This window comes from Brassica napus, chromosome C3, assembly GCF_020379485.1.
Source record: "Brassica napus cultivar Da-Ae chromosome C3, Da-Ae, whole genome shotgun sequence".
NCBI classification, from domain to species: Eukaryota; Viridiplantae; Streptophyta; class Magnoliopsida; order Brassicales; family Brassicaceae; genus Brassica; species Brassica napus.
This window is the reverse complement of record NC_063446.1, coordinates 37,559,414-37,573,542: the sequence shown is the minus strand read 5'-3', so window position 1 is coordinate 37,573,542 and position 14,129 is coordinate 37,559,414. Positions and strand designations below refer to the sequence as shown.

The 14,129-nt window shown below is 36.7% G+C and overlaps 2 protein-coding genes across 2 annotated transcripts; one reads left to right on the top strand and one right to left on the bottom strand.

The window, feature by feature from the left end:
- Nucleotides 1-2,733: 2,733 nt before the first annotated feature.
- Nucleotides 2,734-5,038, bottom strand: LOC125583059. The gene is made up of 4 exons (XM_048749604.1): nt 4,310-5,038; nt 4,036-4,168; nt 3,688-3,813; nt 2,734-2,741 (listed from the first exon to the last, which is right to left on the bottom strand). Exons 1-4 carry the CDS (start codon nt 5,036-5,038, stop codon nt 2,734-2,736), a joined length of 996 nt encoding a protein of 331 aa, XP_048605561.1.
- A 5,541-nt stretch (nt 5,039-10,579) lies between these two features.
- LOC111203246 (protein FAR1-RELATED SEQUENCE 5-like) lies at nt 10,580-13,241 on the top strand. Its single transcript, XM_022696782.2, has 3 exons — nt 10,580-12,955; nt 13,022-13,111; nt 13,191-13,241. Exons 1-3 carry the CDS (start codon nt 10,580-10,582, stop codon nt 13,239-13,241), a joined length of 2,517 nt encoding a protein of 838 aa, XP_022552503.2.
- The last annotated feature ends 888 nt before the right edge of the window (nt 13,242-14,129 follow it).

Below are 14,129 nucleotides of genomic sequence, written 5' to 3'. Positions count from 1 at the left end.
CTTTGTATAACAAATAAACACTTAGATTCTTCTTAGTCCCTTTATTTTCACTTAGCTTGTAACACAAGAGAAAGAATTCAGACAAACGCATGTTTAAGAAAAATACTTTTGGTCCCATTAACAAGTCTGAGACCCATTTTCAGATTTCAAAATCTATTTATATTCTTCATTGTGCAATAAGCCTTTAAGCTCCAGTCAAAATGATTGTCGAATAAATATAATCTCTGTTATTGGATTGTTCGTGTGAATCTTACATTTAGTAAGCATTTCGTCTGAATAATGTAGAACATTGCTTCAAACCTGGATAGCATCCACTTTGGATCACAAGCAGAAGTTTAGCAGCCAAACCAGCTTTAACTTAAAACATTTCCCATAAGCTATTTCGCAGACTGACCAAAGAATCGAAATAGCGTAGGCTGCATTTCTCAGAACCAACTGAGGCACCACTTCAAGCCTTCAATACTAAACATCAAGCTTCTGTTTCTTCCTCTCCTATCTTTGACCAGTCTCATCAATCCAATAAGTTCGACTAGAAACAAGTTCTGCTCTAAATCATTTCTCCTCACACTAACCTTCCAATCAATCTCGCCCATTAGATGTTGGTTTCGATGGAATCATCATTCAACATGTCTACCATCAACTGAACTCTTGCTGGTTGCATCAATTCAGCTTTTGACTTTTGTGAACTTTATTATCGATGGGGGAGTAGGGTGGCGTTCGGGTACCCGCTATTCGGGTTCGGATCGGGTATTTCGGATTTTCGGGTATTTCGGTATAGGGATATAGAATGATACGCCCTAAATCGGGAAGGATCACTTTAGCTGGGTGTTGGATATGATCCGAGAAGGCAAACGGCACTTTTGGAACTGAGATGGATTAAAAGGATCGTCAAGAGATGCGGAATGGCTCTTGATATACCCACGATCTAAGGCTACCCACCTAAGAACGAATGTAGTGTGTTGGCTAACCACCAAACGACACACAAAGATGATTGGCTGACCACCAAATCAACAAGCCGGTTCAAACCGATGAACTAGCTAAGAACTCTCTCTCTCATTCAGAGAAAAGAAGAAACAAAAATATAACTCAAACTTAGACTGATTTTATTATGAGAAGTGTTTACATATTTATACTACTTGAGGAATAGAAAAAGACTTAAGAATGTATTAAAGACAAACTTAGTAAATTGAATCTATATGAGAAATTTAAAGACAATGTATTAAAACTCTTGGATCTCAGATCTGGTCAAAGAGACTCTTCGGCTAACGTCCAGGTTCGTCTGAACCAAGTGGTTCATTCGCGGTAAGGATCAAGATGTGGGCTGGACGATCCATACGGCCCAAATTCGCGAGAACTGAAGGTCTCCTGATTTGTAAATTGCATAACTCCCACATCTGAACTCCGTTTAATCTGATTCTTCTTCGAGGAGCTCCGTAATTGAGTTGAGAACATTCTCCAAGTTATTTCATGCGAAGAGGACTCGTTTGTTGAAAGATATGAGTCAAACAATGAACATATATCATTACTGCTTTCCATGATCAAGCCATGCATGTCTGTTTTGCCCGGTGCGCTACTCAATGGTGCATCATTCCCTCCCTCTTCAAAAAGATTTGTCCTCAAATCTGGAACATTAAAAGGAAAAGAGTTATAAGCAAATGAATCATAATCAGAACATTGCTCACCTTGAGTTTGGTCTGGTTTTTGAATGGAAGAAGAGCTTTCTTGGTCTGCTTGATGACCACAGTTTTGTTCTTCATCTGGCCCTTAATGCATTGACACAAAGCTTCCAAGACCAAAGTCATATGCACCAATATATATCAAGAGCATTCAAAGGACCAGAAAATTCATCCTTATTCAAAACGTTTTCAGAATCCTTTTCAAACTGAGAAATTAATTCAAAACTACTTGGATTCTCTGGTTGTAAAACAGTTAATTGCAAGCAAGATTCATCAGGAACTGATTCAGATTGAGAAGAAAATAAGTTCTTATGTTCACAAGATTTCAAACCTGCCATTGGCTCATGTGTGTAGTCATCGAAAATTGGCAATGGGTCTGAAAATTCTTCCTTTTTTGGCTCGGTTTCAACGTTCTCATTCTCCAAAGTCACCAACGGTTTCTGGTTTTGGCACTTGTTAGCATAATGACCGATCCTATGGCATTTGAAGCACCTGGTAGAATGAGCTTTGCTTGTTGTTGTAGGCACAGGGGGGGGGGGGGGGGGGGGGTAACCCACGAATTGATAAAAATGGTAGAACCAAGGTTTAAACCTGAAAGCAAAGAGAACCGATTTTTATGAGTTGAGTTTTTATGATGCAAACAGAAACAAATATGAAAACGAATGAAATGATGATGATAATGATAATAAAACAAGATAAATAAACAAAGGATAGGATGGAATCAAGCTGCTGGATGTGTATCACTCTCAGCTTGATTAGATGATGAACTGAAGTGCATTTGCGGAGGAAGGTTTGATTGAATCTCTCAATCTGATGGAATGATGGATCGAAGTGATTGACTCTCTCAATCTGTGTACTGAGCTATTTTGATTTTCACAAACAAACTAGACTCACGAAATCAATAAGACAGCAAAGAATCTCTCTTTGAATCCTAAAGACCGTTATTTTATACAAAGAACAACTTTGATAAAACTGAATAAACTTTCTATTAACTTGGTGATTAAGATTGCTCTTTACAATGGACGTCTAGGAGCTTATATAAGGCTAGAAAAAGGTCCTAACGTTCTAAAACAAATAGAAAAGGAAACAAATCAAGCAAAGTAACAAAATCGAAAAACTAGCCGTTGGAGCCTTTTATGGGATTTTGGCTCCAAGTGAGAAACTTGATTCTTCTTGAACCTGGACGGTTTTAATGGATAAGAGAGCTTCCTTGGGACCTTCCTGGGTGCTTGATAGGTTCTGATCTCGTGCCTGATCTGAAGAGAAAAGAGCTGTTGGACATTAATGTCGGTTTGCTCCAAATAAGGCAGGTTTGGGTAAATGAGGATCCTCATGATCCAATGGTTGATGGTGCATGGTATGAACTTGCAGAACTCCTCCTGGGCTCCTAGAATATCTCCTGATTGGTTGAAATGATCTCCTGGTCGCCAATGTCTGGTTTGAAGCTGATTGAACCGGTTAGCTTCCAATTGAGGCAAGTATAGAACTGGATTGACCGGTTTTGGAGATTGGATCATAACTTCATAATTCCGTGGCCATTTCTCCTGATCTTGGGCTTTATGGAAATTTGATAAACTCCTATTGACTCCTATGATGTGCTTTGCTTCAGGCCGCTCCTTACTTGAGCTTAAATCTTCTTCTAAAGTCAGGTACTCGCAGATAGACGGGTTGGAAAACCTCTGACTTGTAAAATTCATAACTTCTTGCTCCGTGAATATTTTGGACTGATTCCAAATGGGATGGACTCCTTCTTGAGTGTAGAGTCAATTAAAATTTGTCTCGTAATTTAAACCCTCCTGGTTTATAAGATACGGCATTTTTAGTGCACATGTGTTCTGCTTGGCGCCTTGGCTGGTTGAGTAGGGCTTTGGGTTGACCTCCGGTTCAGTTGCTGATCTGATGACCACATCATCCCCTCCCTCTTGACAAGATTTCGACCTTGAAACTGTATAATCTGCACCAAGATAGAGCAAGTCAGCTTTCATTCTCTTTTGAGATTCTAAAGCCTTACCTTGGTATTGTTTTGGTTTTGGTTCTTTAAGCAATGTGGACTGCATTGTCTCTTGAACAATCTTCTGGTCCAACACAAGAGTCACGCCTGGTGGTTCTTCTTCTTTAAATTCTTGCTCCTTAAGTCCTGTTACAACACCCTTTGACAAATACAAGTGCATTATACAAGAATTTGGAACCAATATATCAGATTGAATAAAACTATCACTTTTCATAGATAATTCTGTTTTTTCTTCTAGTGATGTTTCTATCAATTCTTTCTTAGTAGGAAAAACTATAGCATAGTGTCCTTTCTTATGACATCTATAACATGTCTGATACTTCAAATCCTCAGAGTTAGAAGACTTACCTTGGCTGGATGGCTCTTCTTTATTTGGGTTTAAAATCTCCTTGTCTCTTGAACTTAAATCACGGACAACTTTTGATCTCAACAAGGATTGGGTGATCATGTCTTTCTGGACCTCATGACCTGTCTTAACATCCTTGGACAAAGACAAGTGACTCATACCAGTGGGAGATTATTTATAAACAAATTTATCAAGTATAGGACTTACCTTGGCCTGCTCTTGAAAAATCGGTTTGTCTGATTTTTCTTTGTGTCTGGCCAACGTGTATTGGCTGACAAGGTTCTTCTTCTCCATGGACTTTAGGACCTCATAAGGTTGGTATTTATCATATAAAACCATGGGCATCTGGCTTGGCCGAATCTGGTCTTGATAGATCAAGCTTCTATGGCCTTGTTGTGGCACAACTTTCTTTGCCTCTTTGGACACACCATTTGAAAATCTCCTTGGGTATTTTCTTCTGGTTTCTTGCGTGGGAAGTGTAGTCACATACTTCCTGATCATAACATCTTTAAGATCTTTCCAGTTGGTGACAACTTCTTCTGGACTTTTACCATGTGTCTTATATACTCTTTTCCACCATGAGTAAGCTTTTCCGGAAAGTTGCTTGATGGCATGAGCTAGCCTCTCCTTCTTTGGCACGCCATAGTATGTAAACCAATCATCCATGGTTCTTTCCCATGTTAGATACTCACTTGACCAACTGCTTCCTGAAAAAGAATAAATATTAACATCATCAGCAGAGTTATAATCATGATAAGAACAATTTGAGTATTCATGAGTATAAGAAGTTTGATGTTTGGTGATCCATGAAGGATCTGGTGGCTTGGGCTCAACATAGCCAGCATCTAGTGCATCTCCAAATCTTCTTTCTCCATGTGGTGGTCTTCTGCCTTGTGGCTTATTTCTTTTTCCCAACTGAGCAATATTATCATGGAGCTCTTGTGTAGCTACTAAGTGTCGGTTCAGTCTGGTCTTCATGATTTGGCCGTGTCTCTCCTCTTCCATTGCTTCCTGAAAACAATCTCAAAGATCAAGTGAAATATTTGGGAAGTTTTTGTCGAACCAAAATAAGATAGATGCAATGATGCAATTTACACTAAACCGAGAATTATGCAAATGTGAACCGATATGAACTAACTATGCAATAAATGATTTTTCTTTTGGTTTTCTGAATGTAAATTCGAAATGAAACTATATGAAATGATAAGAAACACAAATGGAAAGAAAATATGAAAAGCAAACTAACAATGAATTTTTTTTTTTTGAATTTTTCTCTTAAGATGAAACTATTAATCCAACAATATGCAAATGATCTAAACTATGGTTTTAAATATATATTTTTTTTTTCAGATGCAAACACGAAATAAATCAGTATGAGATGCTATGAACAATAAATGGAGAGAAAAATATGGAAACAAACTAACAAGGATATTTTTTTTTCTTAGGATGAAATGCAAAAACAAAACCGGAAATGGAAACTAAAATGTATGCTTGGACCAAAATGATATAAACTAAGCTGACTGATTTTTTTTTAATGAACATAAGAGACTTATGAAACAACTATGGTATGCACGAAATTAAAAAAATGCTATGCCTTTTTATTTTTATTTTTATGCAAGATTCAAACAAGAAACAAATATGGAATGTAGATTTTTTTTTTTTTTGAATGAATGCACAAAATCTAAAAATGGAAAGTGGAGCTGGGGAATGAATGCAAACACAATATGAGATTTGTTTTTTCAAATTTTCGTGAATCAAATGCAAGAAACTTTTTCTCTTTTGTTTTTCGTTTCTTAAGAACAATAACAATGCAAAAACTGTTTTTATGGTTTTTCGGTTTATGATGAAAACAAATGCAAGCAAGTGAAATATGATGCAAGGATAGATATCACCTTAGTCAGGAGCTTGAGCTCTGATACTAAAATGTTGTAGGCACAGGGGGGTAACCCACGAATTGATAAAAATGGTGGAACCAAGGTTTAAACCTGAAAGCAAAGAGAACCGATTTTTATGAGTTTAGAGTTTTTATGATGCAAACAGAAACAAATATGAAAACGAATGAAATGATGATGATAATGATAATAAAACAAGATAAATAAACAAAGGATAGGATGGAATCAAACTGCTGGATGTGTATCACTCTCAGCTTGATTAGATGATGAACTGAAGTGGATTTGCGGAGGAAGGTTTGATTGAATCTCTCAATCTGATGGAATGATGGATCGAAGTGATTGACTCTCTCAATCTGTGTACTGAGCTTGTTTGATTTTCACAAACAAACTAGACTCACGAAATCAATAAGACAGCAAAGAATCTCTCTTTGAATCCTAAAGACCGTTATTTTATACAAAGAACAACTTTGATAAAACTGAATAAACTTTCTATTAACTTGGTGATTAAGGGTGCTCTTTACAATGGACGTCTAAGAGCTTATATAAGGCTAGAAAAAGGTCCTAACGTTCTAAAACAAATAGAAAAGGAAACAAATCAAGCAAAGTAACAAAATCTAAAAACTAGCCGTTGGAGCCTTTTATGGGATTTTGGCTCCAAGTGAGAAACTTGATTCTTCTTGAACCTGGACGGTTTTAATGGATAAGAGAGCTTCCTTGGGACCTTCCTGGGTGCTTGATAGGTTCTGATCTCGTGCCTGATCTGAAGAGAAAAGAGCTGTTGGACATTAATGTCGGTTTGCTCCAAATAAGGCAGGTTTGAGTAAATGAGGATCCTCATGATCCAATGGTTGCTGGTGCATGGTATGAACTTGCAGAACTCCTCATGGACTCCTAGAATATCTCCTGATTGGTTGAAATGATCTTCTGGTCGCCAATGTCTGGTTTGAAGCTGATTGAACCGGTTAGCTTCCAATTGAGGCAAGTGTAGAACTGGATTGACCGGTTTTGGAGATTGGATCATAACTTCATAATTCTGTGGCCATTTCTCCTGATCTTGGTCTTTATGGAAATTTGATAAACTCCTATTGACTCCTATGATGGGATTTGCTTCAGGACGCTCCTTACTTGAGCTTAAATCTTCTTCTAAAGTCGGGTACTCGCAGATGGACGGACTGGAAAACCTCTGACTTGTAAAATTTATAACTTCTTTCTCCTTGAATATTTTGGACTGATTTCAAATGGGCTGGATTCCTTCTTGAGTGTAGAGTCCACTAAAATTTGTCTCGTGATTTAAACCCTCCTGGTTTGTAATATACGGCATTTTTAGTGCACATGTGTTCTGCTTGGCGCCTTGGCTGGTTGAGTAGGGCTTTGGGTTGACCTCCGGTTCAGTTGCTGATCTGATGACCACATCACTTGTAGGTTTCACAACCTTGCTTTTATCATAAGACAACACATTAGTTTTCAAATCACAATTTGAAAAAGAAGAAGAATTACTTTGTTGTTTTGGTGCAGAAGAAGTGTTGGTGTTTCCCTTCTTTTTAAGTTGTCGGACAACATGAACCGCCTTATGCAACATTTTTCCAAGCTGGCATAAGTCTGAAGCTCGTTCCGGTCAAGCACATCACAGTTGCTTCTCTTGGCCTTGGTGAAGGGACGATCACCATTTCTGATCCTCTTCTCATCATCATCGAACATGTTTTGCCTCTTTCTTTTGTTTCTTTGTTTCTGCACAGAATCAAACCCATTAGAAGAAAAATGTTTCTTATCTCTAAAAATCAATTGCTTTTTTTCAAGCACGGTTTTAAAAGGATAATAAACATCTTGTTGTAGTTTTGAAGCCTGATTTGATTTCTTGTGAAGTCCAAACATCCTGCAAACACTTAACAAAAGAGTTAGCAAATAAAAATTCTCACACTCTCAAAGTGTTTAGCTCACGATTTTTAGGTGATCACTCAGAGTTCTTTCCACTGGTTCAAAGGATGATAGACAGTCAAAATTCATCAATCAAAACCCAAAACAAACTTTTGTGGGAAAAGAAAAGAGAAAGAAAGATGAAGAGAATTTTGATATGGATCCGCTTTAACTGTCCTAAGGCTGGGTTTCTCTTCAGCCAGCAGGGTTTCTCTTCCACCACTCCCCCTGGATTTCTCTTCAGAAGTGATTCAAACCAAAACTTTTTTTTTGTTTTTTTTTTATCGATTTTTTTTTTTTTTTTTTTATATAATAAGCGATCACAAGGGAGTAAAAGAACAGTCCGGATCCAAAAAATAAGAAAAGAAAAACGTGGAGAGATGAGAAGATGAAAGAGGAAAGAAAACAAACCAGCCAAAGTGGCTCTGATACCACTTGATACGCCCTAAATCGGGAAGGATCACTTTAGCTGGGTGTTGGATATGATCCGAGAAGGCAAACGGCACTTCTGGAACTGAGATGGATTGAAAGGATCGTCAAGAGATGCGGAATGGCTCTTGATATACCCACGATCTAAGGCTACCCACCTAAGAACGAATGTAGTGTGTTGGCTAACCACCAAACGACACACAAAGATGATTGGCTGACCACCAAATCAACAAGCCGGTTCAAACCGATGAACTAGCTAAGAACTCTCTCTCTCACTCAGAGAAAAGAAGAAACAAAAATATAACTCAAATTTAGACTGAATTTATTATGAGAAGTGTTTACATATTTATACTACTTGAGGAATAGAAAAAGACTTAAGAATGTATTAAAGACAAACTTAGTAAATTGAATCTAGATGAGAAATTTAAAGACAATGTATTAAAACTCTTGGATCTCAGATCTGGTCAAAGAGACTCTTCGGCTAACGTCCAGGTTCGTCTGAACCAAGTGGTTCATTCGCGGTAAGGATCAAGATGTGGGCTGGACGATCCATACGGTCCAAATTCGCGAGAACTGAAGGTCTCCTGATTTGCAAATTTCATAACTCCCACATCTGAACTCCGTTTAATCTGATTCTTCTTCGAGGAGCTCCGTAATTGAGTTGAGAACATTCTCCAAGTGATTTCATGCGAAGAGGACTCGTTTGTTGGAAGATATGAGTCAAAAAATGAACATATATCATTACTGCTTTCCATGATCAAGCCATGCATGTCTGTTTTGCCTGGTGCGCTACTCAAGGGCGCATCATAGAACCCGTTCGTGTATTTTTGTATTTCGGGTCGGGTTCGGATATTTTTAGTTCGGGTTTGGTTATTTCGGATCAGGTTCGGATATTTAGATTTTGAAATAAAAAAATATTTTTTTCATTGTTTTAAGTTTCTTGTATTTAAAAATATAACTTTTACTTAACTGATTTTTTTTTTAATAGATTGAGTGATTAATAGATTTGGAGATAACATTGCAAAAATAAATAAACATTAATTTGGTCATTTTAAAAAAAAAAATTGGAAGTAACTTTTGTTAATACATAAAACAAAAAGCTTGACATGCATTTTAAGTGAGTATCAAATCATTTTATATGTACTTATATGTATATTATATAATTTTAAAGTATGTGTAACATCAATATAAATATTTTAAATAAAATAAAAGATTTAAATTAAAAATATAAGGTTATATATACTATGTTCGGCTATTTTTGGGTATCCATTCGGATTTGAATATTATCCGTTCGGGTTCGGATATCCAATCTCTCCTAAATCAATATCCGTTCGGGGTTTAGGTTTTTTGGGTCGGGTTCTTAGGTTTTTTGGGTCGGGTTCGGATGCAGCTTTTGGTATGGGTATCGGGTAAAGTGCCAAGGCCTAGGGGGAGGAAAGGTTATAATCCGATAAGTATAAAAAGTCTTGATATGTTAGCATAACATTTATTGCTGACATTTCAAGTTGCCTACTTAAAGAAGGACAGAACTTGGGTTCACCCCCTAAGGTGAATCTTATAATTCACCACATTTCTTTACACCAATCAAACTGCCACATAGGATTAATGAAAGAAGGGATTAAATTTAGAAGAAAAAAAGAAATATAGCTATAAAAAAAAGGAACTAATGTTGTTAAGCTAAGCCGCCGTTAGTTTTGATTATAATTTTTCTTCATAATCCATCGGCGTCTTCTTCTTCTTCTTCCCAGAAAATCCTAAAGAATTTTTCACATAACTTACAGTTTGTTTGAGATACGTCATCACTCAATTAACATAATTAATCTCAAGTTTAATTATGGTTTGTTATATATATATCTCTTGATCATATTAGAGAGATTGAGTCAATTAGGTTTTATTGCTTTATTTTGATCGTGACAAAAAATCGATGACTAATGATTATACACCATTAAAGTCACAATTGTTCTGGCTATAACTAATAACTATGAGAAGAAAAGAGTTTTGATGACTAATGATTATTACGTTTAGTGGGGTTCCACTGAATGAATTAAAGTTGTTTATTGGGACATTCTATTGCTTAGCTTGTCATGGGAGACATCTTAAATTATTTTTCATCAATTCCCACATGCCTCTACGCCATCTGTTCATTTATTCATTAGTTAATTTTTCAAATTTTGATGAATTTTTTGTCATGTATAAGAGGACAGAACTAAGGTCAAATCGTGATGTAGGAGCCTTTATGTTTTACTCATAATTGTTCTACGTTATTTAGACTAATTTTTAACTACTGTTTATATTTTTCTATATAGTTGCAATGGAGAGTACTCATTTAAGTGGTAAAGAAATTGTTCCTGCTAATCAAGATAAATCTGGTTTGCAAGTCTCAGGTGAAACTAGTTTGTTAAGTCAGAATTCAGATGAGTTTTTAGCCGAGAAAAAAGATGATACATTCAGTGATGACGATGCTTTAGTCAGCGATGAAGATGCTTCTATCAGTGATTTCAGTGAAGAAGAGGACATAAGCAATAATGAGAATTATCTTCAGATTGAAGATGTTGATGCTTTAGAGGCAAACAATGAAAATCAGAAAAAACATGAGCTCTGTATTGGAATGGATTTCAGCTCTGATGAGTCTGCATATAAAGCTTATAGAAAGTATGGAGGCAATCATGGTTTCGACGTAAGGAGACAGCGGACTGCAAAGAAAAACAACAAGCTAGTAAGGATGGTTTATGTATGCTCAAAAGAGGGGCTTAGACAAGAACCTAAAGTCAAGAAATCATATGCACGACCAACCACAAGGTGTGGTTGTAAAGCTCGCATGTCTTGTTATCTTCAGAGTAACGGAAGATATAAGATTGTGACTTTTGAGCAGAATCATAACCATGATTTAGTGAGGACACCTATGAAGCATTTGCTGAAGAGTAACCGAGCAATTTCTATCTCTCAAAAACAACATGCTGATGATGCTGATATGTCAGGAATTTCAGCAAACGCAACCGTTGAAATGATGAGCAGAGAAGTTGGAGGGCGAGCAAATCTGGGTTTTATGGATAAAGACCTGAAAAACTACATATACCGTAAGCGAATGGCAGCAATGGAAAAGGGAGATGCTGGAGCTGTTTTGGAGTACTTTCAGAAAAAGAAAGAGGATAATTCATCTTTCTTTTACTCAATGCAACTTGATGAGGACGATATGATCACTAATATCTTCTGGGCAGATGATCGTTCAATTAGTGATTACAATCTTTTTGGAGATGTCGTTTGCTTTGACACAACTTACAAGACCAACGAATTTGATAAACCGTTTGCTCCATTTGTTGGCGTTAATCATCACAAGCAGACTATTTTGTTTGGTGCTGCTCTCTTATATGATGAAACCACAGAGTCTTTTGAGTGGCTTTTTCAGACTTTTCTTGGAGCAATGTCTGGAAAACAACCGCAAACAATTCTTACAGACCAATGTGCAGCAATGGCAAATGCAATAGGGAAAGTGTTCTCTGAAACAAAACATAGGTTATGTGTTTGGCATATTTACCAAAATGCTGCAAAGAGGTTGAGTCATGTATTTCACGGACCAGATCAGTTTGCCTCAGACTTTGGAAAATGTGTATATGACCATGAGAATGAAGTAGAGTGGTTATCAGCATGGAGTGAAATGCTTGAAAAGTATGGATTGACAGAGAATAAATGGTTGAAGAATTTGTTTGAGTTAAGAGAAAAATGGGCAAGGGTATATGGTCGCCAAACTTTCACAGCCGATATGATGAGCACACAGCGTAGTGAAAGTATGAATAATATTTTGAAAAAATATTTGAAGCGCGGTCATAACTTGTTGCGCTTCTTTGAACACTATGAGAGAGTGTTAGACGATCGGCGATTTAAAGAATTAACTGCTGACTTTGGCATGATGCATACTTCGCCGGTCTTATCGGCTCCTGTAGAAATGTTACAACATGCAGTGGATGTGTATACACCAGAAGTCTTTACCTTGTTTCAGAAGGAATACACAGCTATTGGTGATTATGTTGCCAAAAGGGTCAATAAGTCTGAGATGGTAAGTGCTGAATACAATGTATCTTTTCGTGGTGTTGGGAGAAATCATTTGGTTAACTATGTTGCTGCAAACGAAAAGATACATTGTAGTTGTATGAAGTTTTCTTTTGTTGGAATCTTATGTCGTCATGCGTTAAAAGTGTTGGCCAAGAAGGATGTTAGAAGAATTCCACCTACCTACATTCTGAATCGATGGAGTAAAGAGGCTAAATCACGAACCATATCTTTTTATCATTCAGTGACACCTAATGATACAGTGAAGCAATCAATCGGAAAGCGATATAGTCATATATGTCGTACTTTTCGGGAGATAGCATCTGTTGCTGCTGAACATATAGAATTAACGTTGTGTGCAGATGAAGCTGCCTTTCAGTTGCTTAACACATTGAAAGAAAAGAAAAAGGAACTTGTGAAAGCTAATAAATGGATGCTTCCTACTTTAGATTCTGAACTTGTGGAAGAAGAAGAAAAAGTTCTAAATGCACGTGGAATAAAAAGAAAAAATCCTCCTGGACGACTAAAGAACCAAAAAGTTGGTCGCCATGGTCGGTATTTAAGTGTGCTTGAAACGAAAAATCGTGGTATATCAAAATCATCCAATAATGGTGGAGCAAAAAAGAAGTTATCGTTTCAGGTATTTGATATTTTTTTTGTCCAATATTCATATAATTTTGGGACTTAATCAATATATATGTTTCAGGACTCAAGTCTTCCTCATGATACCCAGTTATCTGTTTCTGCCACTAGTCCGACCTTATACAATGAGTCTTCTTTTTCACAACTGCTCCAGGTTAATACTTCATTCTTTATACTATATATATTTGAGTTATCTGTCAGTTTTTAAATTGTTTTATGTCTCATTTTTCTAGGGATTTGACAAGAATCATGGGTTTGACAAGAGTCATGGTGGATCAACGTAATATTCTGCTATTTTAAATGTGAAAGGAGACAATAGTTATGTTTTTGTTTTTTGTTGTTCTTAGTTTTGGTGTTTATTCATTATCATAAAGAAAGTACTCTGTTATTTTGATGTCTTAATTAATCATACTCTGCTAGTGTTGTAATTGATGAACGTAGATTGGCTACACAGAACAAATTCGTAAGAGCAATTTTATTAGACTATTTAGTTAGCTAAGCTGTATGAAGAACATGATGGTGAACTCTTCTGGACGTTTATATGAGTCTCCTGGATGTCTTGATGAATTTCCTGGTCGCCAAAGTCTTGTTTGCAATTGATTAAACCAGCGAGCTTCCTTAAATAGAACCCATTCGGATGAACTGTATGTCACCTGACTTGTAAATGGTATATCTCCTAAACCATTAATATTTTTGGTATGAAACCAATTCGCCGTGTGCTCTGGTTAAGTTGAAAATCTATAGCAAGTAGTTTCACGGTCAAATTCCTTATGGTTGCAAAGATATAGCATTTTGATTGCACCTATGTCCTGGTTGGCTTCTTTAGCTTTCCTCAGCTTCATGTTCTTCACTGATTTGTTCCTGGTTCCTTTGATCGCTTCAGCTTTAGTATTTATCATTTTTAAAGCATGATCAGCTGGTGAGTAAGCCTCTGGACGTGGCTCCTCCTTACCTAGACCTTCGTCAACTTTCTGAACAAAGTGCAAGTGCATCATACCAGTGTTTTGATAAGTAGGATTAACCACTTTAAGTTCAGAAATCACATTATCAAGTGTAGGACTTTCTTGCGCAGCAAAGTTGGGTTCTTGTTCCTTTATTTCCATGTTAGTACCTGAAACATTTTCAACCTTTTGGGCACTAGACAAGTGTGTTAAGACAGTCATGGTATTACT